The sequence below is a fragment of the Oncorhynchus mykiss genome, chromosome 32, assembly GCF_013265735.2.
Source record: "Oncorhynchus mykiss isolate Arlee chromosome 32, USDA_OmykA_1.1, whole genome shotgun sequence".
In the NCBI taxonomy this organism is placed as follows: Eukaryota; Metazoa; Chordata; class Actinopteri; order Salmoniformes; family Salmonidae; genus Oncorhynchus; species Oncorhynchus mykiss.
This window is the reverse complement of record NC_050572.1, coordinates 8,844,290-8,869,857: the sequence shown is the minus strand read 5'-3', so window position 1 is coordinate 8,869,857 and position 25,568 is coordinate 8,844,290. Positions and strand designations below refer to the sequence as shown.

Genomic DNA, 25,568 nt, shown 5'->3' with positions numbered 1-25,568 from the left:
AGATGGATGGCAGGGCACTTTGTTGCTAGGGGAAATTGTAAAGGGGAGGAGGAGGAGGATTGCGGAGGTTGGCCTTACTTAATGAGTCAATCCGGAAGTAGAGTGTACAATTCGGCGTTGGTGTTCAATGAAAAATAACGTCAAGAGCCAGTGAAACAGACACGGGCTTGGACGGAATCGGTAAGAGAGCAGTGGTGAAGGGGATGATGATTATCATCATCATCGCAAATTCATCTCGGTGAATTATTTTGTTGATATTAAAAAATAAAAAACCATCTAGCTAAATGGCGGATTCGAGGTAGTGAGGGGTGATAGAGCGGAAAATGGGAACTGGACATACAGTGAGGTACTGACACCGGTGTGAAAAACGGGAGAGGAAGAAAAGTGAGAGTGGAGACCAGTCATCATATCAATGCTGCTTTCCAGAAAGCAGACAACACGTCCCACATGGAAAATGACAAAAAGGTGACGTGGAAATTGTACTCATGCTTAGTTGGGTAGGTAGTTAACTGTTAACTTAATACATTTGACTTGATGTACCCAGCTCGTTATGGAACTAACTAACCAGCATTTTGTTTTCTGAAAAACTCGATTTCTGACTTACTAGAATGTGAGCTAGTTCGCATCAACAATATGCAGATGTTCAAGTAGTGCAATTTCCCAAAGATGTCTAATTCATTGTGGTTGCAATAAGAGTGAATAGCTAACTATCCCAGTCATGCAATCAATCACATGCAAACTAGCTAACGTTACGAGTTCCACACGTTAGTCAGTGGGAGCACCAGACTGCTTGCCATTCGTTTTTATTTCTTTATTTTTTTATTGTGAAATAGTTGTGTAATTTGGTCACGTTTGTGTTATTATTCATGAACTATTGTAGGTGTTTTCTGATATTCCATTAGTTTGGCAATGGCCTTTGCCAAGTTGTTGCTTTGTATTTGGCCACGTCTTTGACTGGCAAGCGATAGTCGAGTTATAATGTAGCGAAATGACATAAGTTGCATTGAGACTGACTTGACTTTATCATTATACTGAAGCCAAGTTTAGTTTAGTAGAATAATCTTCTGTAGACTAGGACACCTCCACGTAATTACTTTAATAACAATTAATAACAATTAAAGTAATTCCAGCAAGACTACTGAATCAGTTGAACTTCTAATTACAGTGTTTTAACCACTCAGGTTTAAGTGTCAGAGAGAGAGAACGAAAGGCGAGTATGTTCAATGGGAGGTTAGAGTATCAAATGGTCTGTTCCTTTTGAGGGAGAGCAACAATTCCCTCCCCTTTCTTTTCTCCCACCTAATTTCCCATCCACCCCTTGCCTTTTAAACTTTCTGCTCATTTGTTTGAAGAGACACTGGAGAACTAGACTGCTCTGTTTCAGGTACTGAAGAACAATACTGTTCACCCTTTGGCACCTCCTTGTCAAAACCTTTTCTTCTTTGGCTTTTGTGTAACGTGTCTCTTACAATGCTACCGTAGATTGTCAAATGATTGCCATCTCCCTGTTTTATTTCCATCTTTGATGTTTGTCTACCCATAAGTCTATGCTGTCTACTCCTCTGTCCCCAACACCCTCCTCTCTTTCTTTTTGTTTTCCCCTCCTTTGCTTTATGCCCTCGTTCTCTCACCTTATAGCTGTTAAGTGTTGCAATCCTACCGTGTCTAGGTGTTTGAAGCCCTGTGTTTTCAGATGTAACGGTTAACCGTGTGTGTGTGTGTGTGCTAGTGAGTGTCAGCTGGAATTGTCGTAGCTCTTGGTGTTCTCATTGTCAGATGGTGAGCTGGGTAGATTAGCTGGTGAGCTGGGTAGATCTCCAGCTCTGTTGAATTTGTTGCTCACCGATTTCCTCTCTAATAGTGATGGGGAACAATCAATAATTATATATTGGTATATTATTTTTGACGATGTATCGTTTTGACAGTATCACCATATTTTTTTTTTTTTGGGGGGGGGGGGGGGGGGGCGCTACTTTGCTGTACCTGCACCAAAACTCCAGTATTTGTCCCTCATAGCTTGTTTTTTAAATTGTATTTTTATTTTGGCAATGAACTCTCCTTCTCCAGAGTCAGGCGAACTCCTTTATCTCCTTCCCCAGAGTCAGGCGAACTCCTTTATCTCCTTCCCCAGAGTCAGGCGAACTCCTTTATCTCTTTCCCCAGAGTCAGGTGAACTCCTTTATCTCCTTCCCCAGAGTCAGGCGAACTCCTTTATCTCCTTCCCCAGAGTCAGGCGAACTCCTTTATCTCCTTCCCCAGAGTCAGATGAACTCCTTTATCTCCTTCCCCAGAGTCAGATGAACTCCTTTATCTCCTTCTCCAGAGTCAGATGAACTCCTTTATCTCCTTCCCCAGAGTCAGGCGAACTCCTTTATCTCCTTCCCCAGAGTCAGGCGAACTCCTTTATCTCCTTCCCCAGAGTCAGATGAACTCCTTTATCTCCTTCTCCAGAGTCAGATGAACTCCTTTATCTCCTTCCCCAGAGTCAGATGAACTCCTTTATCTCCTTCCCCAGAGTCAGGCGAACTCCTTTATCTCCGGTGAACTCCTTTATGCTGGGGAAGTAGATAAAGTGCCTCATTGCCAAAATCCCGAAGTATCCCCCTTTTTTAGTATCCCCCCCTTTTAGTATCCCTCTGCAGCAGACAGACATATGGTGAGCAATATGTTTTCCATTGTCTTGTCCCTCTGCAGCAGACATGGTGAGCAACATGTTTGGAACATTGTCTTGTCCCTCTGCAGCAGACAGACATATGGTGAGCAACATGTTTGGAACATTGTCTTGTCCCTCTGCAGCAGGCATGGTGAGCAACATGTTTGGAACATTGTCTTGTCCCTCTGCAGCAGACAGGCATATGGTGAGCAACATGTTTTCCATTGTCTTGTCCCTCTGCAGCAGGCAGACATATGGTGAGCAATATGTTTTCCATTGTCTTGTCCCTCTGCAGCAGACATGGTGAGCAATATGTTTGGAACATTGTCTTGTCCCTCTGCAGCAGACAGACATATGGTGAGCAATATGTTTTCCATTGTCTTGTCCCTCTGCAGCAGACATGGTGAGCAACATGTTTGGAACATTGTCTTGTCCCTCTGCAGCAGACATGGTGAGCAACATGTTTGGAACATTGTCTTGTCCCTCTGCAGCAGACATGGTGAGCAACATGTTTGGAACATTGTCTGGTCCCTCTGCAGCAGGCAGACATATGGTGAGCAACATGTTTTCCATTGTCTGGTCCCTCTGCAGCAGACAGACATATGGTGAGCAACATGTTTTCCATTGTCTGGTCCCTCTGCAGCAGGCAGACATATGGTGAGCAATATGTTTTCCATTGTCTTGTCCCTCTGCAGCAGACATGGTGAGCAACATGTTTTCCATTGTCTTGTCCCTCTGCAGCAGACAGACATATGGTGAGCAATATGTTTTCCATTGTCTTGTCCCTCTGCAGCAGACATGGTGAGCAACATGTTTTCCATTGTCTTGTCCCTCTGCAGCAGACAGACATATGGTGAGCAACATGTTTGTAACATTGTCTTGTCCCCCTGCAGCAGACATGGTGAGCAACATGTTTTCCATTGTCTTGCAATAAAATCACAGTAATAGAATCGTGATACATATAGAATCGCGATACATATAGAATCGCGATACATATAGAATCGACACCACAAAACATTTTTTTGTGATAATGTCGTATCATAAAGTCCCTGGCATATCCAGCCCTACTCTCCAGCCTACATTTCCTGAAAACTAAAAAAAAAAGGTGGGTAAAAGCATCAGTTAGTTAGCCTAGTATTTACTGTGAACAAAGCATGGAGGACAAATGTTAAAGTTGTAGGCTACAGCTGCACAGTACTCATCCAGACTGGGACATTAACTCTGAGAAGCTAGTTTGTACTTAGTCTGATTGACAATGCTTACAAGATTATTGTTCTTATTATCACCTGTAATTGGTTTAGACACCTCGTCTGTTGAAAGTCTCCTGTCAGGATATACAGTGACCTCTTTCTCCCAACCCGGACTCAATCAATCCCCTTATCTAAGCCTCATGAGGCCATCCTTCCAAATGGCGTCTGGAACCCCTCATGCCCCATGTCTCGCTGCTACGTTGTGTTCTCAGTATCTGTAACCCCCATTTCTTTCTGTCCTCCCTCTATAGACCTTATTGTCTGTTCGGAAGGGCATTTCAGGATGTCGGCTAGTTAGATGAGGATGTGTTCAAGACCTGGACCTGCTGAAAGGGTTCTCTTAGACACACTAAATAGTTAAACTATTAGCACAGATTTGGTAGATATTTGACAATGATTTTCTACCCATGTTTTCTGTGATATCTAGGCCTATTTTTATGGAATTTGACTGTTTGAATTTGAATTTGACTGACACATTTTCAGTGATTGAAAGATGTCCGGATATTAAAAACGCTGTAGGCTAGATCCCTGAGCTGGTTATGAAGCCGGGATATTATTTGGTCTGCTTGCCTTTTTTTAAGGCTGGATTTTTTTTCGGTTGATGTTGAAATGCTCACTCCGCAAGTATTTACGACGTTTGTAAAACCAAGGAGAAGAGGTGCCAGGTTTGTGTGAGCTCTGAGGGGAAAGCTTGAGTGTCTCTTTAATTCGTCAGCATATTGACTTTGTGTGGTACGCTCTTCTCTCAAACCACTTATTAGAGTGGGTTGCATAAGTAATAACTCAGAAGATTTGACTGAACTAGGGTAATAAGTCGTCAGATGTGTGTTATGACTAAGTTCCTTCACTTTTTAAAGCTAGACATATCAACTGTGAGAGCTAATATGTACCGGGTGTGTGACACGTGTTCTAGGTATAAGCCTAATCGTGCCATCTGGTATGAACACTGTTCAGACAGGAAGACATTCAGTCGTCCTGAATGGAAGTTTTAAAATGTTTTTAATGTAGGCTAAACAATAGTCGAGTCAGTGTGGTATGCATGGCTGGACCTAGTCAGCCAGGAGAGACAAGGAAAAGGGATTTACGAAGCTACTTAAGACTTGAGATGCACCCAGACAAGTACGTCTACTGATATAGTATACGTTCTGTAACTCTGACCCCCTAACTCTGACCCCCTAACTCTGACCCCCTAACTCTGACCCCTCTGTCCCCTAACTCTGGTCCCCTAACTCTGGTCCCCTAACTCTGGTCCCTCTGTCCCCTAACTCTGGTCCCCCCTAACTCTGGTCCCTCTGTCCCCTAACTCTGGTCCCCCCTAACTCTGGTCCCCCCTAACTCTGGTCCCCCCTAACTCTGGTCCCCCCTAACTCTGGTCCCCCCTGACTCTGGTCCCCCCCTGACTCTGGTCCCCCCCTAACTCTGGTCCCCCCCTAACTCTGGTCCCCCCCTAACTCTGGTCCCCCCCTAACTCTGGTCCCCCCTAACTCTGGTCCCCCCTAACTCTGGTCCCCCCTGACTCTGTCCCCTAACTCTGGTCCCCCCTGACTCTGTCCCCTAACTCTGTCTGTCCGTATGCAGGTTTAATACCTTGTTAAGAGGATTCATGGGCAGGAAACTGCTTCCTGCTCGAATATGCCCCTTGGGAAATTTGTCTAAGTGTGTCCCAAATTGAACCGGATTCAGTGCACTACCTTGTCCATGTATTCACTATATAGGGTACCATTTAGGATGCATCAAGGCTTTGGTGGTAGCAGCAGGGTAGTGTTAGAAAATGGGATGTGTGCCATGAATAATAATGATAGAAACCAGGGAGGGGAAACTGGTGGCTGGCTGGCTGCTTTTTGTTTCATGGAACTCAGAGTCTCAACGTATTATTGTGGATTAGTTAGAATAACAGAATGCTCCAGGTGTCATTTATACACATGTGGTTGTGCATCAGCAGGTTCTCTCTTATGTCAGTCAGCTAGGTTTCCATCCAACTGGCAACACATTTTCATGGGACTGTTCTAAAATCCCCATTAAAACAATATGTACATTTTCTCACCATCGAATTGGCTTGTTGCAAATAGACTGTGTTGAACAACGCAGTGCGAGGTAAAATCCCCATGTACCGAATAATATATATATATATATTATTTTTTTAAAGTTCAGTTTTCATCGTATTTTCACCTTCACTGATGTTTTTGTCACAACACTATGTTGCTGTATATAGTGTATTTGTCCACTGTGGTATTGGCACGTGCTCTCTAGCCAACATCTCACAGATACAGTGCGGTTATAGCCTACACGATGAGATTATTATGGACAAAAGAGTGAGAGAATTTTTATTTGTCAACCCCGCAGCCAATCATCATGTCACCAGAATAAGACGATCAATATTTCTTGGAAAAGGAGCATCAAGCTCATCGCCTTGTAGTTTCTCCACCCTGTGAAGTTCGTAACTTATTTCATCTGGAGCCTAATCGACGAGTTAACAGCATAGTGGGAGAACAACGCGTCATCGCGTGACTCCGAACTTTACTTCCATCTGATTTATTATTTTATCAATATTTGCGCATACAAGCTTTTCACCTCCATTTCTTCCACAATACATTTTACCGACACAGAGATCCATGTTTGTTTTTGTTTTGTCGACATTTGGAAAGTTACCTGAGTTGCTGTTGCCGCCAGGCCCGGCGCACCATTGTTATTCAACACACTTTACTTACATACAAAGGTTGGATGGAAACCTGGCTATAGACAGTCACTCAATTTGCCCCTGTCAGCTAAATGTTTTTTTGGGACTGGTAAATTAGTCTAGCCAGCTATTTAAACTTGAAGTAATCATGATTGAATTATAGCCCAGGGGCCCCCCATTTGATTTTGTTCGTCACTCTCACTCAGATATTAAAAACGGCAGATGTTTCTCCGCTTTGGCAAAATAAGTGAAACGGGGAAATATTCTTCTGCCCCATGGACATTTTTTTTTTAGAATTGTAGCAAAGTTGCTTTAAAACTGTAAAATGTTCTCTAAGCCCCATGGCAAAATGTGTAGAATGAAAAGGCTAGAGTCGACTCTGACTGCGTGTGTGGGTATGGATGTGGGTACACAGACCCGCGAGCTATGGCGGCCCCTCATTAGTTTTGTGTGGCCCCCCCACACCCATCAAAGTTGATGTTCCTTATCTGGAGAAACCTGCTGGTGGTGAACCATCACCAGAGGTCCTACCGTGAGTCCCAGATGGCAACCTATTCCCTATATAGCGCACTACTTTAGACCTGGGCACTATAGAACCCTATTCCCTATACAGTACACTACTTTAGACCAGAGCCCTATAGAACCCTATTCCCTATATAGTGCACTACTTTAGACCTGGGCCCTATAGAACCCTATTCCCTATACAGTACACTACTTTAGACCAGAGCCCTATAGAACCCTATTCCCTATACAGTGCACTACTTTTGACCGGGTTCCGTAAGGGACCACCGGGTTCTGATCAATAGTAGTGCACTATATAGGGACTAGGATGCCATTTGGGATAATACCCTGACAGTGTGTTTCCCTGAAGGCTGAACCTGCTAGTGCTGTTGTGCTGTGTTTGTTTCCATCAACAAAGAGACAAAAAGGTATCAAGGTGATATCCATTTAGGGCCGTGTTCGGTTGGAGTGTGGTATCGAGCTCCTCAGAAAGACTGCCTGTGGATGCTGGCTGGTATACATGTGTTATCTCAGAGACTCCCTGTGGAGCTGGCTGGGTGAATTAAATCATTTGGATATAGCACACAGGGTCCCTTGGGTTACTGTCCAGCTAACAAGCTTTTAAAAAAAAATCTCCATTGACTAGAATATGGATGGCCATGGCATTATGCTACTGGACTTTACAGTTGTGTTTAAAACCACACACATGAAATGTCCTGTTCCTCTGCGATACTCTGGCTGATGGGTCCTGTTCCTCTGCGATACTCGGGCTGATAGGTCCTGTTCCTCTGCGATACTCGGGCTGAAACGTCCTGTTCCTCTGCGATACTCGGGCTGATAGGTCCTGTTCCTCTGCGATACTCGGGCTGATAGGTCCTGTTCCTCTGCGATACTCGGGCTGATAGGTCCTGTTCCTCTGCGATACTCGGGCTGATAGGTCCTGTTCCTCTGCGATACTCGGGCTGATAGGTCCTGTTCCTCTGTGATACTCGGGCTGATGGGTCCTGTTCCTCTGTGATACTCGGGCTGATAGGTCCTGTTCCTCTGTGATACTCGGGCTGAAACGTCCTGTTCCTCTGCGATACTCGGGCTGATAGGTCCTGTTCCTCTGCGATACTCGGGCTGATAGGTCCTGTTCCTCTGCGATACTCGGGCTGATAGGTCCTGTTCCTCTGCGATACTCGGGCTGATAGGTCCTGTTCCTCTGTGATACTCGGGCTGATGGGTCCTGTTCCTCTGTGATACTCGGGCTGATAGGTCCTGTTCCTCTGTGATACTCGGGCTGATGGGTCCTGTTCCTCTGCGATACTCGGGCTGATAGGTCCTGTTCCTCTGTGATACTCGGGCTGATGGGTCCTGTTCCTCTGCGATACTCGGGCTGATAGGTCCTGTTCCTCTGTGATACTCGGGCTGATGGGTCCTGTTCCTCTGTGATACTCGGGCTGATAGGTCCTGTTCCTCTGTGATACTCGGGCTGAAATGTCCTGTTCCTCTGTGATACTCGGGCTGATAGGTCCTGTTCCTCTGTGATACTCGGGCTGATGGGTCCTGTTCCTCTGTGATACTCGGGCTGATAGGTCCTGTTCCTCTGTGATACTCGGGCTGATAGGTCCTGTTCCTCTGCGATACTCGGGCTGAAACATCCTGTTCCTCTGTGATACTCGGGCTGATAGGTCCTGTTCCTCTGCGATACTCGGGCTGAAACATCCTGTTCCTCTGTGATACTCGGGCTGATAGGTCCTGTTCCTCTGTGATACTCGGGCTGATAGGTCCTGTTCCTCTGCGATACTCGGGCTGATAGGTCCTGTTCCTCTGCGATACTCGGGCTGATAGGTCCTGTTCCTCTGCGATACTCGGGCTGAAACATCCTGTTCCTCTGTGATACTCGGGCTGAAACATCCTGTTCCTCTGTGATACTCGGGCTGATAGGTCCTGTTCCTCTGCGATACTCGGGCTGAAACATCCTGTTCCTCTGTGATACTCGGGCTGATAGGTCCTGTTCCTCTGTGATACTCGGGCTGATAGGTCCTGTTCCTCTGTGATACTCGGGCTGATAGGTCCTGTTCCTCTGCGATGCTCGGGCTGAAACGTCCTGTTCCTCTGTGATACTCGGGCTGATAGGTCCTGTTCCTCTGCGATGCTCGGGCTGAAACGTCCTGTTCCTCTGCGATACTCGGGCTGATAGGTCCTGTTCCTCTGCGATACTCGGGCTGATAGGTCCTGTTCCTCTGTGATACTCGGGCTGATGGGTCCTGTTCCTCTGTGATACTCGGGCTGATAGGTCCTGTTCCTCTGTGATACTCGGGCTGATGGGTCCTGTTCCTCTGCGATACTCGGGCTGATAGGTCCTGTTCCTCTGTGATACTCGGGCTGATGGGTCCTGTTCCTCTGCGATACTCGGGCTGATAGGTCCTGTTCCTCTGTGATACTCGGGCTGATGGGTCCTGTTCCTCTGTGATACTCGGGCTGATAGGTCCTGTTCCTCTGTGATACTCGGGCTGAAATGTCCTGTTCCTCTGTGATACTCGGGCTGATAGGTCCTGTTCCTCTGTGATACTCGGGCTGATGGGTCCTGTTCCTCTGTGATACTCGGGCTGATAGGTCCTGTTCCTCTGTGATACTCGGGCTGATAGGTCCTGTTCCTCTGCGATACTCGGGCTGAAACATCCTGTTCCTCTGTGATACTCGGGCTGATAGGTCCTGTTCCTCTGCGATACTCGGGCTGAAACATCCTGTTCCTCTGTGATACTCGGGCTGATAGGTCCTGTTCCTCTGTGATACTCGGGCTGATAGGTCCTGTTCCTCTGCGATACTCGGGCTGATAGGTCCTGTTCCTCTGCGATACTCGGGCTGATAGGTCCTGTTCCTCTGCGATACTCGGGCTGAAACATCCTGTTCCTCTGTGATACTCGGGCTGAAACATCCTGTTCCTCTGTGATACTCGGGCTGATAGGTCCTGTTCCTCTGCGATACTCGGGCTGAAACATCCTGTTCCTCTGTGATACTCGGGCTGATAGGTCCTGTTCCTCTGTGATACTCGGGCTGATAGGTCCTGTTCCTCTGTGATACTCGGGCTGATAGGTCCTGTTCCTCTGCGATGCTCGGGCTGAAACGTCCTGTTCCTCTGTGATACTCGGGCTGATAGGTCCTGTTCCTCTGCGATGCTCGGGCTGAAACGTCCTGTTCCTCTGCGATACTCGGGCTGATAGGTCCTGTTCCTCTGTGATACTCAGGCTGAAACATCCTGTTCCTCTGCGATACTCGGGCTGATAGGTCCTGTTCCTCTGTGATACTCGGGCTGATAGGTCCTGTTCCTCTGCGATGCTCGGGCTGAAACGTCCTGTTCCTCTGCGATACTCGGGCTGATAGGTCCTGTTCCTCTGCGATGCTCGGGCTGAAACGTCCTGTTCCTCTGTGATACTCGGGCTGATAGGTCCTGTTCCTCTGCGATACTCGGGCTGATAGGTCCTGTTCCTCTGTGATACTCGGGCTGATAGGTCCTGTTCCTCTGCGATGCTCGGGCTGAAACGTCCTGTTCCTCTGCGATACTCGGGCTGAAAGGTCCTGTTCCTCTGCGATACTCGGGCTGAAAGGTCCTGTTCCTCTGCGATGCTCGGGCTGAAACGTCCTGTTCCTCTGTGATACTCGGGCTGATAGGTCCTGTTCCTCTGCGATACTCGGGCTGATAGGTCCTGTTCCTCTGTGATACTCGGGCTGAAACATCCTGTTCCTCTGCGATACTCGGGCTGAAACGTCCTGTTCCTCTGCGATACTCGGGCTGAAACGTCCTGTTCCTCTGCGATACTCGGGCTGAAACGTCCTGTTCCTCTGCGATACTCGGGCTGAAACGTCCTGTTCCTCTGCGATACTCGGGCTGAAACGTCCTGTTCCTCTGCGATGCTCGGGCTGAAACGTCCTGTTCCTCTGCGATGCTCGGGCTGAAACGTCCTGTTCCTCTGCGATACTCGGGCTGATAGGTCCTGTTCCTCTGTGATACTCGGGCTGATAGGTCCTGTTCCTCTGTGATACTCGGGCTGATAGGTCCTGTTCCTCTGTGATACTCGGGCTGATAGGTCCTGTTCCTCTGCGATACTCGGGCTGATAGGTCCTGTTCCTCTGTGATACTCGGGCTGATAGGTCCTGTTCCTCTGTGATACTCGGGCTGATAGGTCCTGTTCCTCTGCGATACTCGGGCTGAAACATCCTGTTCCTCTGCGATACTCGGGCTGATAGGTCCTGTTCCTCTGCGATGCTCGGGCTGATAGGTCCTGTTCCTCTGTGATACTCGGGCTGATAGGTCCTGTTCCTCTGTGATACTCGGGCTGATAGGTCCTGTTCCTCTGCGATACTCGGGCTGAAACATCCTGTTCCTCTGCGATACTCGGGCTGATAGGTCCTGTTCCTCTGTGATACTCGGGCTGATAGGTCCTGTTCCTCTGCGATACTCGGGCTGAAACGTCCTGTTGCTCTGCGATACTCGGGCTGATGGGTCCTGTTCCTCTGTGATACTCGGGCTGATAGGTCCTGTTCCTCTGTGATACTCGGGCTGATAGGTCCTGTTCCTCTGTGATACTCGGGCTGATAGGTCCTGTTCCTCTGTGATACTCGGGCTGATAGGTCCTGTTCCTCTGCGATACTCGGGCTGAAACGTCCTGTTCCTCTGCGATACTCGGGCTGAAACATCCTGTTCCTCTGCGATACTCGGGCTGATGGGTCCTGTTCCTCTGTGATACTCGGGCTGAAACGTCCTGTTGCTCTGCGATACTCGGGCTGATGGGTCCTGTTCCTCTGTGATACTCGGGCTGAAACATCCTGTTCCTCTGTGATACTCGGGCTGATGGGTCCTGTTCCTCTGCGATACTCGGGCTGATAGGTCCTGTTGCTCTGTGATACTCGGGCTGATAGGTCCTGTTGCTCTGTGATACTCGGGCTGATAGGTCCTGTTGCTCTGCGATACTCGGGCTGATAGGTCCTGTTCCTCTGTGATACTCGGGCTGATAGGTCCTGTTCCTCTGTGATACTCGGGCTGAAACGTCCTGTTCCTCTGTGATACTCGGGCTGAAACATCCTGTTCCTCTGTGATACTCGGGCTGATGGGTCCTGTTCCTCTGCGATACTCGGGCTGATGGGTCCTGTTCCTCTGCGATGCTCGGGCTGATAGGTCCTGTTGCTCTGTGATACTCGGGCTGATAGGTCCTGTTCCTCTGCGATACTCGGGCTGAAACGTCCTGTTCCTCTGTGATACTCGGGCTGATAGGTCCTGTTCCTCTGCGATACTCGGGCTGAAACGTCCTGTTCCTCTGTGATACTCGGGCTTATAGGTCCTGTTCCTCTGTGATACTCGGGCTGATAGGTCCTGTTCCTCTGTGATACTCGGGCTGATAGGTCCTGTTCCTCTGTGATACTCGGGCTGATAGGTCCTGTTCCTCTGTGATACTCGGGCTGATAGGTCCTGTTCCTCTGCGATACTCGGGCTGATAGGTCCTGTTCCTCTGCGATACTCGGGCTGATAGGTCCTGTTCCTCTGTGATACTCGGGCTGATAGGTCCTGTTCCTCTGTGATACTCGGGCTGATAGGTCCTGTTGCTCTGCGATACTCGGGCTGATAGGTCCTGTTCCTCTGCGATACTCGGGCTGATAGGTCCTGTTCCTCTGCGATACTCGGGCTGATAGGTCCTGTTCCTCTGCGATACTCGGGCTGATAGGTCCTGTTCCTCTGCGATACTTGGGCTGATAGGTCCTGTTCCTCTGTGATACTCGGGCTGAAACATCCTGTTCCTCTGCGATACTCGGGCTGAAACGTCCTGTTCCTCTGTGATACTCGGGCTGAAACATCCTGTTCCTCTGTGATACTCGGGCTGATGGGTCCTGTTCCTCTGCGATACTCGGGCTGATAGGTCCTGTTGCTCTGTGATACTCGGGCTGATAGGTCCTGTTCCTCTGCGATACTCGGGCTGAAACGTCCTGTTCCTCTGCGATACTCGGGCTGATAGGTCCTGTTGCTCTGCGATACTCGGGCTGAAACATCCTGTTCCTCTGTGATACTCGGGCTGATAGGTCCTGTTCCTCTGCGATACTCGGGCTGATAGGTCCTGTTCCTCTGCGATACTCGGGCTGATAGGTCCTGTTCCTCTGTGATACTCGGGCTGATAGGTCCTGTTCCTCTGTGATACTCGGGCTGATAGGTCCTGTTCCTCTGCGATACTCGGGCTGATGGGTCCTGTTCCTCTGCGATACTCGGGCTGATGGGTCCTGTTGTTCTGCGATACTCGGGCTGATGGGTCCTGTTCCTCTGCGATACTCGGGCTGATAGGTCATGTTGCTCTGCGATACTCGGGCTGATGGGTCCTGTTCCTCTGCGATACTCGGGCTGATGGGTCCTGTTCCTCTGCGATACTCGGGCTGATAGGTCCTGTTGCTCTGCGATACTCGGGCTGATAGGTCCTGTTGCTCTGCGATACTCGGGCTGATAGGTCCTGTTGCTCTGCGATACTCGGGCTGAAACGTCCTGTTCCTCTGCGATACTCGGGCTGAAACGTCCTGTTGCTCTGCGATACTCGGGCTGATAGGTCCTGTTCCTCTGCGATACTCAGGCTGAAACATCCTGTTCCTCTGTGATACTCGGGCTGATAGGTCCTGTTGCTCTGCGATACTCGGGCTGATAGGTCCTGTTCCTCTGCGATACTCGGGCTGATAGGTCCTGTTCCTCTGCGATACTCGGGCTGAAACGTCCTGTTCCTCTGCGATACTCGGGCTGATAGGTCCTGTTCCTCTGCGATACTCAGGCTGAAACATCCTGTTCCTCTGCGATACTCGGGCTGATGGGTCCTGTTCCTCTGTGATACTCGGGCTGATGGGTCCTGTTCCTCTGCGATACTCGGCCTGAAACATCCTGTTCCTCTGCGATACTCGGGCTGATAGGTCCTGTTGCTCTGCGATACTCGGGCTGATAGGTCCTGTTCCTCTGCGATACTCGGGCTGAAACATCCTGTTCCTCTGCGATACTCGGGCTGAAACATCCTGTTGCTCTGCGATACTCGGGCTGATAGGTCCTGTTCCTCTGCGATACTCGGGCTGAAACATCCTGTTCCTCTGCGATACTCGGGCTGAAACATCCTGTTGCTCTGCGATACTCGGGCTGATAGGTCCTGTTCCTCTGCGATACTCGGGCTGATAGGTCCTGTTGCTCTGCGATACTCGGGCTGAAACATCCTGTTCCTCTGTGATACTCGGGCTGATAGGTCCTGTTCCTCTGCGATACTCGGGCTGATAGGTCCTGTTGCTCTGCGATACTCTGGCTGATAGGTCCTGTTCCTCTGTGATACTCGGGCTGATAGGTCCTGTTCCTCTGTGATACTCGGGCTGATAGGTCCTGTTCCTCTGCGATACTCAGGCTGAAACATCCTGTTCCTCTGCGATACTCGGGCTGATAGGTCCTGTTCCTCTGTGATACTCGGGCTGATAGGTCCTGTTCCTCTGCGATACTCGGGCTGAAACGTCCTGTTCCTCTGCGATACTCGGGCTGAAACGTCCTGTTCCTCTGCGATACTCGGGCTGAAACATCCTGTTCCTCTGCGATACTCGGGCTGATGGGTCCTGTTCCTCTGTGATACTCGGGCTGAAACGTCCTGTTGCTCTGCGATACTCGGGCTGATGGGTCCTGTTCCTCTGTGATACTCGGGCTGAAACATCCTGTTCCTCTGTGATACTCGGGCTGATGGGTCCTGTTCCTCTGCGATACTCGGGCTGATAGGTCCTGTTCCTCTGTGATACTCGGGCTGAAACATCCTGTTCCTCTGTGATACTCGGGCTGATAGGTCCTGTTCCTCTGCGATACTCGGGCTGATAGGTCCTGTTGCTCTGTGATACTCGGGCTGATAGGTCCTGTTGCTCTGTGATACTCGGGCTGATAGGTCCTGTTGCTCTGCGATACTCGGGCTGATAGGTCCTGTTCCTCTGTGATACTCGGGCTGATAGGTCCTGTTCCTCTGTGATACTCGGGCTGAAACGTCCTGTTCCTCTGTGATACTCGGGCTGAAACATCCTGTTCCTCTGTGATACTCGGGCTGATGGGTCCTGTTCCTCTGCGATACTCGGGCTGATGGGTCCTGTTCCTCTGCGATGCTCGGGCTGATAGGTCCTGTTGCTCTGTGATACTCGGGCTGATAGGTCCTGTTCCTCTGCGATACTCGGGCTGAAACGTCCTGTTCCTCTGTGATACTCGGGCTGATAGGTCCTGTTCCTCTGCGATACTCGGGCTGAAACGTCCTGTTCCTCTGTGATACTCGGGCTTATAGGTCCTGTTCCTCTGTGATACTCGGGCTGATAGGTCCTGTTCCTCTGTGATACTCGGGCTGATAGGTCCTGTTCCTCTGTGATACTCGGGCTGATAGGTCCTGTTCCTCTGTGATACTCGGGCTGATAGGTCCTGTTCCTCTGCGATACTCGGGCTGATAGGTCCTGTTCCTCTGCGATACTCGGGCTGATAGGTCCTGTTCCTCTGTGATACTCGGGCTGATAGGTCCTGTTCCTCTGTGATACTCGGGCTGATAGGTCCTGTTGCTCTGCGATACTCGGGCTGATAGGTCCTGTTCCTCTGCGATACTCGGGCTGATAGGTCCTGTTCCTCTGCGATACTCGGGCTGATAGGTCCTGTTCCTCTGCGATACTCGGGCTGATAGGTCCTGTTCCTCTGCGATACTTGGGCTGATAGGTCCTGTTCCTCTGTGATACTCGGGCTGAAACATCCTGTTCCTCTGCGATACTCGGGCTGAAACGTCCTGTTCCTCTGTGATACTCGGGCTGAAACATCCTGTTCCTCTGTGATACTCGGGCTGATGGGTCCTGTTCCTCTGCGATACTCGGGCTGATAGGTCCTGTTGCTCTGTGATACTCGGGCTGATAGGTCCTGTTCCTCTGCGATACTCGGGCTGAAACGTCCTGTTCCTCTGCGATACTCGGGCTGATAGGTCCTGTTGCTCTGCGATACTCGGGCTGAAACATCCTGTTCCTCTGTGATACTCGGGCTGATAGGTCCTGTTCCTCTGCGATACTCGGGCTGATAGGTCCTGTTCCTCTGCGATACTCGGGCTGATAGGTCCTGTTCCTCTGTGATACTCGGGCTGATAGGTCCTGTTCCTCTGTGATACTCGGGCTGATAGGTCCTGTTCCTCTGCGATACTCGGGCTGATAGGTCCTGTTCCTCTGCGATACTCGGGCTGATGGGTCCTGTTCCTCTGCGATACTCGGGCTGATGGGTCCTGTTGTTCTGCGATACTCGGGCTGATGGGTCCTGTTCCTCTGCGATACTCGGGCTGATAGGTCATGTTGCTCTGCGATACTCGGGCTGATGGGTCCTGTTCCTCTGCGATACTCGGGCTGATGGGTCCTGTTCCTCTGCGATACTCGGGCTGATAGGTCCTGTTGCTCTGCGATACTCGGGCTGATAGGTCCTGTTGCTCTGCGATACTCGGGCTGATAGGTCCTGTTGCTCTGCGATACTCGGGCTGATAGGTCCTGTTGCTCTGCGATACTCGGGCTGAAACGTCCTGTTCCTCTGCGATACTCGGGCTGAAACGTCCTGTTGCTCTGCGATACTCGGGCTGATAGGTCCTGTTCCTCTGCGATACTCGGGCTGATAGGTCCTGTTCCTCTGCGATACTCGGGCTGAAACGTCCTGTTCCTCTGCGATACTCGGGCTGATAGGTCCTGTTCCTCTGCGATACTCAGGCTGAAACATCCTGTTCCTCTGCGATACTCGGGCTGATGGGTCCTGTTCCTCTGTGATACTCGGGCTGATGGGTCCTGTTCCTCTGCGATACTCGGCCTGAAACATCCTGTTCCTCTGCGATACTCGGGCTGATGGGTCCTGTTCCTCTGTGATACTCGGGCTGATGGGTCCTGTTCCTCTGCGATACTCGGGCTGATAGGTCCTGTTGCTCTGCGATACTCGGGCTGATAGGTCCTGTTCCTCTGCGATACTCGGGCTGAAACATCCTGTTCCTCTGCGATACTCGGGCTGAAACATCCTGTTGCTCTGCGATACTCGGGCTGATAGGTCCTGTTCCTCTGCGATACTCGGGCTGAAACATCCTGTTCCTCTGCGATACTCGGGCTGAAACATCCTGTTGCTCTGCGATACTCGGGCTGAAACATCCTGTTGCTCTGCGATACTCGGGCTGATAGGTCCTGTTGCTCTGCGATACTCGGGCTGAAACATCCTGTTCCTCTGTGATACTCGGGCTGATAGGTCCTGTTCCTCTGCGATACTCGGGCTGATAGGTCCTGTTGCTCTGCGATACTCTGGCTGATAGGTCCTGTTCCTCTGTGATACTCGGGCTGATAGGTCCTGTTCCTCTGTGATACTCGGGCTGATAGGTCCTGTTCCTCTGCGATACTCAGGCTGAAACATCCTGTTCCTCTGCGATACTCGGGCTGATAGGTCCTGTTCCTCTGTGATACTCGGGCTGATAGGTCCTGTTCCTCTGCGATACTCGGGCTGAAACGTCCTGTTCCTCTGCGATACTCGGGCTGAAACGTCCTGTTCCTCTGCGATACTCGGGCTGAAACGTCCTGTTCCTCTGCGATGCTCGGGCTGAAACGTCCTGTTCCTCTGCGATACTCGGGCTGATAGGTCCTGTTCCTCTGTGATACTCGGGCTGATAGGTCCTGTTCCTCTGCGATACTCGGGCTGAAACGTCCTGTTCCTCTGCGATACTCGGGCTGATAGGTCCTGTTCCTCTGCGATACTCGGGCTGAAACATCCTGTTCCTCTGCGATACTCGGGCTGATAGGTCCTGTTCCTCTGCGATACTCGGGCTGAAACATCCTGTTCCTCTGCGATACTCGTGTTTCTGAATCTGCTGATGATGCAATTGACAACTTCTAGATAATATAAACTAGTTGTATTCTATAAGGAGACTACTGTGTGTTTTGTGTTTATTTCAGACTGTTTCACTAATGTGAAAATGTAAATTGAAATGTACTTTTCTCTCTCCCTCTGTTTTTCAGGGTGATGTCCGAGGGATAACGGCAAGGACCCTCAGCCCTTCCACCCCAATGTGACCCTGTTTCTTCCTTTTTATTTTATCACCTCTCTCCTCTCCCCATTTTTATTTTATTATTTTATTTTTTTACTTTCCTGTTTTTCTCAATTTCCCCTTGAGCCAACTCACTCTCTTGTTCCTCTGTTTCATGGAGGACAGCCAAGCCGATAACAACAAAGCACGTCTCCATCTCCGTCTAGCAATAGAGGTTCTGGATCGTTCTCCTGTGGTGTTATTGATCACACAATGATTGGATGAGAAGTAAGGATCTTATGATTGGACCTCAGTTCTCTCCACCCCTATTGGACAACGTTTTTTTTTTTTTCTCATCTTTGTGTTTTTGTTTGGACCCTATTGGCTGTTTGTCACTTCAACACTGTCCCACCTCAACTGTTATCTTTTCCTCACTGTAGTCCATCCTCTGATGTCATTGGGCCATGGTTCGCAAGAGAGGCTCCCTTATCTTGTGTGGAGCTTTCCTATTCGTCGCCTGCAATGGCTTGCTTCTCCTGTTCCTTTGGGGACGAACTCCCATTGGTCGCTTTGGGGAAGGGGGCGGGGCTGAACCAGGGGGGCGGGAAGAGTGGGGCGTGGCCAAAACAAAAGGGGGTGGGACTAATCTGGCAGGCGAGGTGATCCGATTGGCCGAAGAGGTAGAATCGGAACTCGAGACCCAGAAGGAACTTCTGAAGCAGATTCAGAGTCACAGGTCACTGTGGGAAAAGAGGAGAGGGATGGGAAGAAGACAGACGGATGGAGGGAAGGTAGAAAATAAAGAGAAGGAACACAAACCGCCGCCACAGTTGTCTGCAGTACCTCCAAAGGACGATTCAGAGAACAAGGACCAAAGTCCAGAGGAAAATACACCGGAATTGATCATTACAGCAGTCCGAGACTCTAAAGGAGACACACAACTGGACAATGAAATAAAAGAGCTGACCGACTACACCAAATTGAATGTTACTGTCATCAGCCCACAAGTTGTCATTCCCATATTGGTCATCGCCTGTGACAGGGTGACCGTGAAAAGGAGTCTTGACAAGTTGATCCAATACCGCCCCTCTGCAGAACTCTACCCAATCATAGTTAGTCAGGACTGTGGCCATGCTGAGACTGCCCAAGTGATTGGCTCATATGGCAGTCAGGTGGCCCACATTAGCCAACCAGACCTCTCGGTCATCCGGGTACGGCCGGAGCACAGGAAGTTCCAGGGCTACTATAAGATTGCCAGACACTACCGCTGGGCCCTCAACCAGGTGTTCAACACACTCTCTCACTCCACCGTGGTGATCGTGGAAGATGACTTGGAGGTAAGTGAACAGTAACTGAAATCCATACACCCCTGTCTGCATGCACTGTAATTGAGGAATGGATTTAAAATGCACCTCAGTCTGAATGTGTTGACAGCGTTGATTAGAAGTGTCTGAGTTGCTGGTGATTTGCATGACGTTCAATAGAAGATGAACTCAGTCAGTGAAATGAACTGAAATCCCTGCTTGGCACCAAGGTATTGATGTGAAGCATCAAGACTTTTTAGTGACTTGCATGAGGCTCCTGTATAAGTAGTCCTGTAGCTGATTTATCCACTGCTGCCTTTTCTGTTGCTCTCTCCATCCCTGGCATAATGGTTTTCAGTTGCTCTCTTCATCCCTGGCATAATGGGTTGCAGTTGCTCTCTCCATCCCTGGCATAATGGGTTGCAGTTGCTCTCTCCATCCCTGGCATAATGGGTTGCAGTTGCTCTCTCCATCCCTGGCATAATGGTTTTCAGTTGCTCTCTTCATCCCTGGCATAATGGTTTGCAGTTGGCTTAAGCGCTTAGACACCAGTAGCGTTTGCTGGCTGAGAGTACTTAGCACCTCTGAACATATTTGCGAACCAAGTCCGCACCGATTTAAAAAAAAAAAAAAAAAATTCCATGTAGATTCACGTGGAAAATGTCGCCAGAAGGACGTCCTAAAACACAGAGCTGAGCGATCAGCAGACAAACGAAATAACTTCTTCTAAGGTCACCAACGTCCCCGTGGCCTGCAGCAAAACATTTAAGCGCTCTGTTTGCAGAATTAAGCTTAAACCCCCCCCACGACGCCGTACACGCCGTCTGCCCTGTGCAGTTTAAACGGGTGTTCACCCGTGAAGAGCACACGTCTCCAGTGTGCCAGTAACTTTCGAAGGTGGGCATTTACCCACTGAAGTCCGTTACGATGCAGAACTGCAGTCAGGTCAAGACCCTGGTGAGGACGACGAGCACGCAGATGAACTTCCCTGAGACGATTTCTGACATTTTGTGCAGAAATGATTAGGTTGTGCAGTTCCACAGTTTCATCAGCTGTCCCGGGTGGCTGGTCTCAGACGATCCCGCAGGTGAAGAAGCTGGATGTGGAGGTCCTGGGCTGGCGTGGTTACACGTGGTCTGTGGTTGTGAGGCCCGTTGGACGTACTGCTGTGTTCTCTAAAACAACGTTGGTGGTGGCTTGTAGTAGAGAAATGAACATTCAATTCTCTGGAAATAGCTATGGTGGACATTCCTGCATGCCAATTGCACCCTCCTTCAACTTGAGACATCTGTAGCATTGTGACAAAACGGCACATTATTAGTGGCCTTTTATTGTCCCCAGCACAAGGTGCACCTGTGTAATGATCATGCTGTTTAATCAGTTTATTGATATGCCACACCTGTCAGGTGGATGGATTATTTTGGCAAAGGAGAAATGCTCACAAACAGATTTAATTACATTTGTGCCCAACATTTTTGAGAAAATAATTTTGTGTGTATGGAACATTTCTGGTATCTGATATGTCAGCTCATGAAACATGGGACCAACACTTTACATGTTGTGTTTATATATATATATATATATATATATTTTCAGTGTATTTAAAATCTGTCTCACATTTAAATATGGAATCCTGATGATGAAAGTGGATCCTATAATGTTCATTTACACAACATTTAATTTGATACCTAAAACAGAGCATTCCTCACTGAAACATTTAACATTTTGTAGCCAGCATTTTGGCTTGGCTCTAGCCTATCGATATAGTCTAATTAATAGTCTATTGTGACCAGTGGTTAGACTGCCACTTGGGATCTTTCACTGTGATCTGTGAAGACCCAAGGCATTTTCAGTCAATCATTTGTAAATCACTCCTCTAAACATTAGTATATAGGCTATGCCATTCAGCAGATGCTTCTGTCCAAAACGACGTACAGTCATGCATTAATGTTTCGTATGGACGCCCCAGTGGGAATCGAACCCATGATCTTGCTCTACCAACTGTGCCAGAGGGGAGGAGTCAGGGGGCAGAACCGAGGGGGAGGAGTCGGGACAGAACCGAGGGGGAGGAGTCAGGGGGCAGAACCGGTCTTAATCAATGTCCCTAATTCAGTGGACAGCTGTAATCCTGGTTGGCCTTCCCAGATTAGCACATTTAACTGATTAGTGGATTAACCAACGTTGGCACCTAGCAGAGAGGGGTGATGGGAAGGATCCCTAAATCCTGCTCGGTTCGTTCTGTCCCCCATCAAATCAGACCAAGCCAGTGTCCCAAATGGCACCCTGTGGGTCCATAGGGCTCTGATCAAAAGTAGTGCACTATATAGGGAATAGGGTGCCATTTGAGTAGCAGACGAAGTGAAACAGCCAGCTGGGTGAACAAATGGTCTAGGGGGGGACGTCAGACAGAATTCTGCACCAGAGGTGTAATGAGAGTTACAGGAAATGGCTAAAACAACAGAACTGTCCTGAGTCACCAGTTTAAATCTTTTAGGCTAAACTTTCCCCCCACACACCCTCCCCAGAGAGAGAGAGGGGAACAGTTACTGGGAACTGTGTCCACTTATGTAACTGTTCCTGTAGATGCTGACAAAGACATGTTTTTGTTTTTGGCAAGTCATTTTGTGTTGACATACCATTTGGCATTGTATTAATCAGGCCAAACATTTGACTGGTCATTCCTTGAGGCCCATATGGGTGTTTTTATCAGGCCTGCTCACGTTTTTATTTTGGTCCTTTGCTTGTTTTGCATAGAGCAGATGCCGTTTTCTAACCAGTCTCTTTAAAAAAAAATATAGCCTGGGTGCCAGTCTGTTTTTGGTCTCTTTTTAAAAACATATAGCCTGGGTGCCAGTCTGTTTCTGGTCTCTTTAAAAAAAATATATAGCCTGGGTGCCAGTCTGTTTCTGGTCTCTTTTAAAAAAAATATAGCCTGGGTGCCAGTCTGTTTCTGGTCTCTTTAAAAAAAATATATAGCCTGGGTGCCAGTCTGTTTCTGTTCTTTTGCCAACTCCTTATGTTTGGCATATCATGCAGCACAAACAGATCTGGGTTCAGGCTAGCAGTTTTCAGTGATCATAACTAGTAATGAAGTCTACTGTATATACTGATTTTAATGGTTGTTTCTTATCACAGTCAGGAGAGACTACTAAGTTGTCACTGTAACACAGTTTACTAATCAGATGACTCTGTCTCCAAGGTTGCCCCAGACTTCTTTGAGTACTTCCGTGCCCTTCACCCCATCTTGACCTCTGACCCCACCCTGTGGTGTGCGTCTGCCTGGAACGACAATGGCCGGGAGGGACTGGTGGACCCTGGGAAGGCGGACCTCCTCTACAGGACAGACTTCTTCCCTGGGCTGGGCTGGATGCTGCTGAAGGACATCTGGGCAGAACTAGAACCCAAGTGGCCCACAGCCTTCTGGGACGACTGGATGCGTCACCCCGAGCAGCGTAAAGAGCGCTCCTGCATCCGCCCAGAGATCTCCAGAACTATGACCTTCGGACGCAAGGGTGTCAGCTTGGGTCAGTTCTTTGACCAGTATCTGCGTTATATTAAACTCAACACTGACTTTGTGCCTTTCACCAAACAGGATCTGTCTTACTTGATGAAGGAGAACTTTGACGTCAACTTTGTGAAGCAGGTTTACAGCGCCCCTCTGATTAAGGTGGAGGAGCTACAACAAGGGGGTGGTTTGACGGGAACTGGTCCGTACCGGGTGCAATATTCCAGCCGGGACAATTTTAAGGTTCTGGCCCGTAACTTAGGGGTGATGGATGACTTGAAATCGGGGGTTCCCCGTGCGGGTTACAGGGGTGTGGTTAGCTTCCTATCCCGTGGACGACGGGTCTTCTTGACCCCACCTGAGGGATGGACAAAGTACGACGTCAGCTGGAGCTGAGAGGTTTGAACAGGACTTATTGTGAATGTTATCGAAGACAGACTCGACAGAGAGGAACACCTTCTCTAACCAAAGAAAACAAAAACAAGGTAACATGAAGGAGCGGAAGCTAAACAGACAGGTGTGGGAAGGGATATGTGATAGAGTGAGGCACAGTGTGACACAGGGCAACACCCAGGCAGTGAAACCACAGCACGTCTCACAGAAATTACGAACCATTTAATGCTTGGTTGTTCTCCTGCTAGAGCTGGAATGCTTTATGGTGGGGGTGTCGAACTCATTCCATGGAGGGCTTAGTGTCTGTTTTTTTATTATTTTAATTAAGACCTAGACAACCAGGTGAGGGGAGTTCCTTACTGAGACCTAGACGACCAGGTGAGGGGAGTTCCTTACTGAGACCTAGACAACCAGGTGAGGGGAGTTCCTTACTGAGACCTAGACGACCAGGTGAGGGGAGTTCCTTACTGAGACCTAGACGACCAGGTGAGGGGAGTTCCTTACTGAGACCTAGACGACCAGGTGAGGGGAGTTCCTTACTGAGACCTAGACGACCAGGTGAGGGGAGTTCCTTACTGAGACCTAGACGACCAGGTGAGGGGAGTTCCTTACTGAGACCTAGACAACCAGGTGAGGGGAGTTCCTTACTGAGACCTAGACAACCAGGTGAGGGGAGTTCCTTACTGAGACCTAGACAACCAGGTGAGGGGAGTTCCTTACTGAGACCTAGACAACCAGGTGAGGGGAGTTCCTTACTGAGACCTAGACAACCAGGTGAGGGGAGTTCCTTACTGAGACCTAGACGACAAGGTGAGGGGAGTTCCTTACTGAGACCTAGACGACCAGGTGAGGGGAGTTCCTTACTGAGACCTAGACGACCAGGTGAGGGGAGTTCCTTACTGAGACCTAGACGACCAGGTGAGGGGAGTTCCTTACTGAGACCTAGACGACCAGGTGAGGGGAGTTCCTTACTGAGACCTAGACGACCAGGTGAGGGGAGTTCCTTACTGAGACCTAGACGACCAGGTGAGGGGAGTTCCTTACTGAGACCTAGACGACCAGGTGAGGGGAGTTCCTTACTGAGACCTAGACGACCAGGTGAGGGGAGTTCCTTACTGAGACCTAGACGACCAGGTGAGGGGAGTTCCTTACTGAGACCTAGACGACCAGGTGAGGGGAGTTCCTTACTGAGACCTAGACGACCAGGTGAGGGGAGTTCCTTACTGAGACCTAGACGACCAGGTGAGGGGAGTTCCTTACTGAGACCTAGACGACCAGGTGAGGGGAGTTCCTTACTGAGACCTAGACGACCAGGTGAGGGGAGTTCCTTACTGAGACCTAGACGACCAGGTGAGGGGAGTTCCTTACTGAGACCTAGACGACCAGGTGAGGGGAGTTCCTTACTGAGACCTAGACGACCAGGTGAGGGGAGTTCCTTACTGAGACCTAGACGACCGGGTGAGGGGAGTTCCTTACTGAGACCTAGACGACCGGGTGAGGGGAGTTCCTTACTAATCAGTGACCTTAATTCATCAATGGAGTACAAAGGAGGAGTGAAAACCCGCAGACACTCGGCCCTCCGTGAAATGAATTTGACACGTGGTTTACGGTTTGCTCCAACGTGATGTCTTAAACCTAAAGGTTGATTACGTGGATTTGGAGACCTCAGAGACTTGCTTTTTGTGGGGTTTTTTTTTCTGTGTCACCAGATCTTAAAAGATCCAAATGGCTCCCTGTTTACTGCACTACCTTTTGACTAGGAACCATAGGGCTGTAGTATAAAGTAGTGCACTAGAGGGACCCATTTAGGACAGCCTCTGTCTACATTCTATTCTCAGATGTCTACTTTAAAAAGAACTTGCAGTATTCCACTCACTCAAAGTGAATGAATGAGGTCGAAATATTAGTTAGACTGGTATTAAACTTTTATCATAAATATATAATCTGATTTATTCTTTAAAATGGAAAAAAAAAGTACCATGATTTTTTTTTGGAGGGGGAAATACTATTTTGGGAATGATTTATTTATCTCTTGTAAATGGTTTTATAAAGAGATGATCAGAGGTTCATACATTGCCTTGCAGCGAGCCAATTTAACACCTGTATGTGACATTATGTTGTGCTCATATCAAATGGCACCCTATTCCCTATATAGTGCACGACCTTTGTCCAGAACCCTATGGTGCCCTGATCAAAAGAAGTGCACTATAAAGGGAAAAGGGTGCCATTTGGGACGTCCATATACTTTAGCCCCTTTTTCAAAATGA

At 49.1% G+C, this 25,568-nt stretch overlaps 1 protein-coding gene across 5 annotated transcripts; it reads left to right on the top strand.

Moving 5' to 3' along the window:
• Positions 1–47: 47 nt before the first annotated feature.
• Positions 48–23,703, top strand: LOC110487870 (alpha-1,3-mannosyl-glycoprotein 2-beta-N-acetylglucosaminyltransferase). Of its 5 annotated transcripts, XM_021559787.2 has the most exons (4): positions 89–497; positions 18,092–18,387; positions 18,540–19,436; positions 22,603–23,703. In XM_021559787.2, the coding sequence occupies exons 3-4, from the start codon at positions 18,564–18,566 to the stop codon at positions 23,302–23,304; spliced, it is 1,575 nt and encodes a 524-aa protein (XP_021415462.2). In that variant the 5' UTR covers positions 89–497; positions 18,092–18,387; positions 18,540–18,563; the 3' UTR covers positions 23,305–23,703. The 5 variants fall into 5 exon arrangements, with proteins under 5 accessions (XP_036827265.1, XP_021415462.2, XP_021415460.2 ...); XM_036971370.1 differs by having other exon boundaries at positions 48–180; positions 18,092–19,436; XM_021559785.2 differs by having other exon boundaries at positions 89–465; positions 18,092–19,436.
• The last annotated feature ends 1,865 nt before the right edge of the window (positions 23,704–25,568 follow it).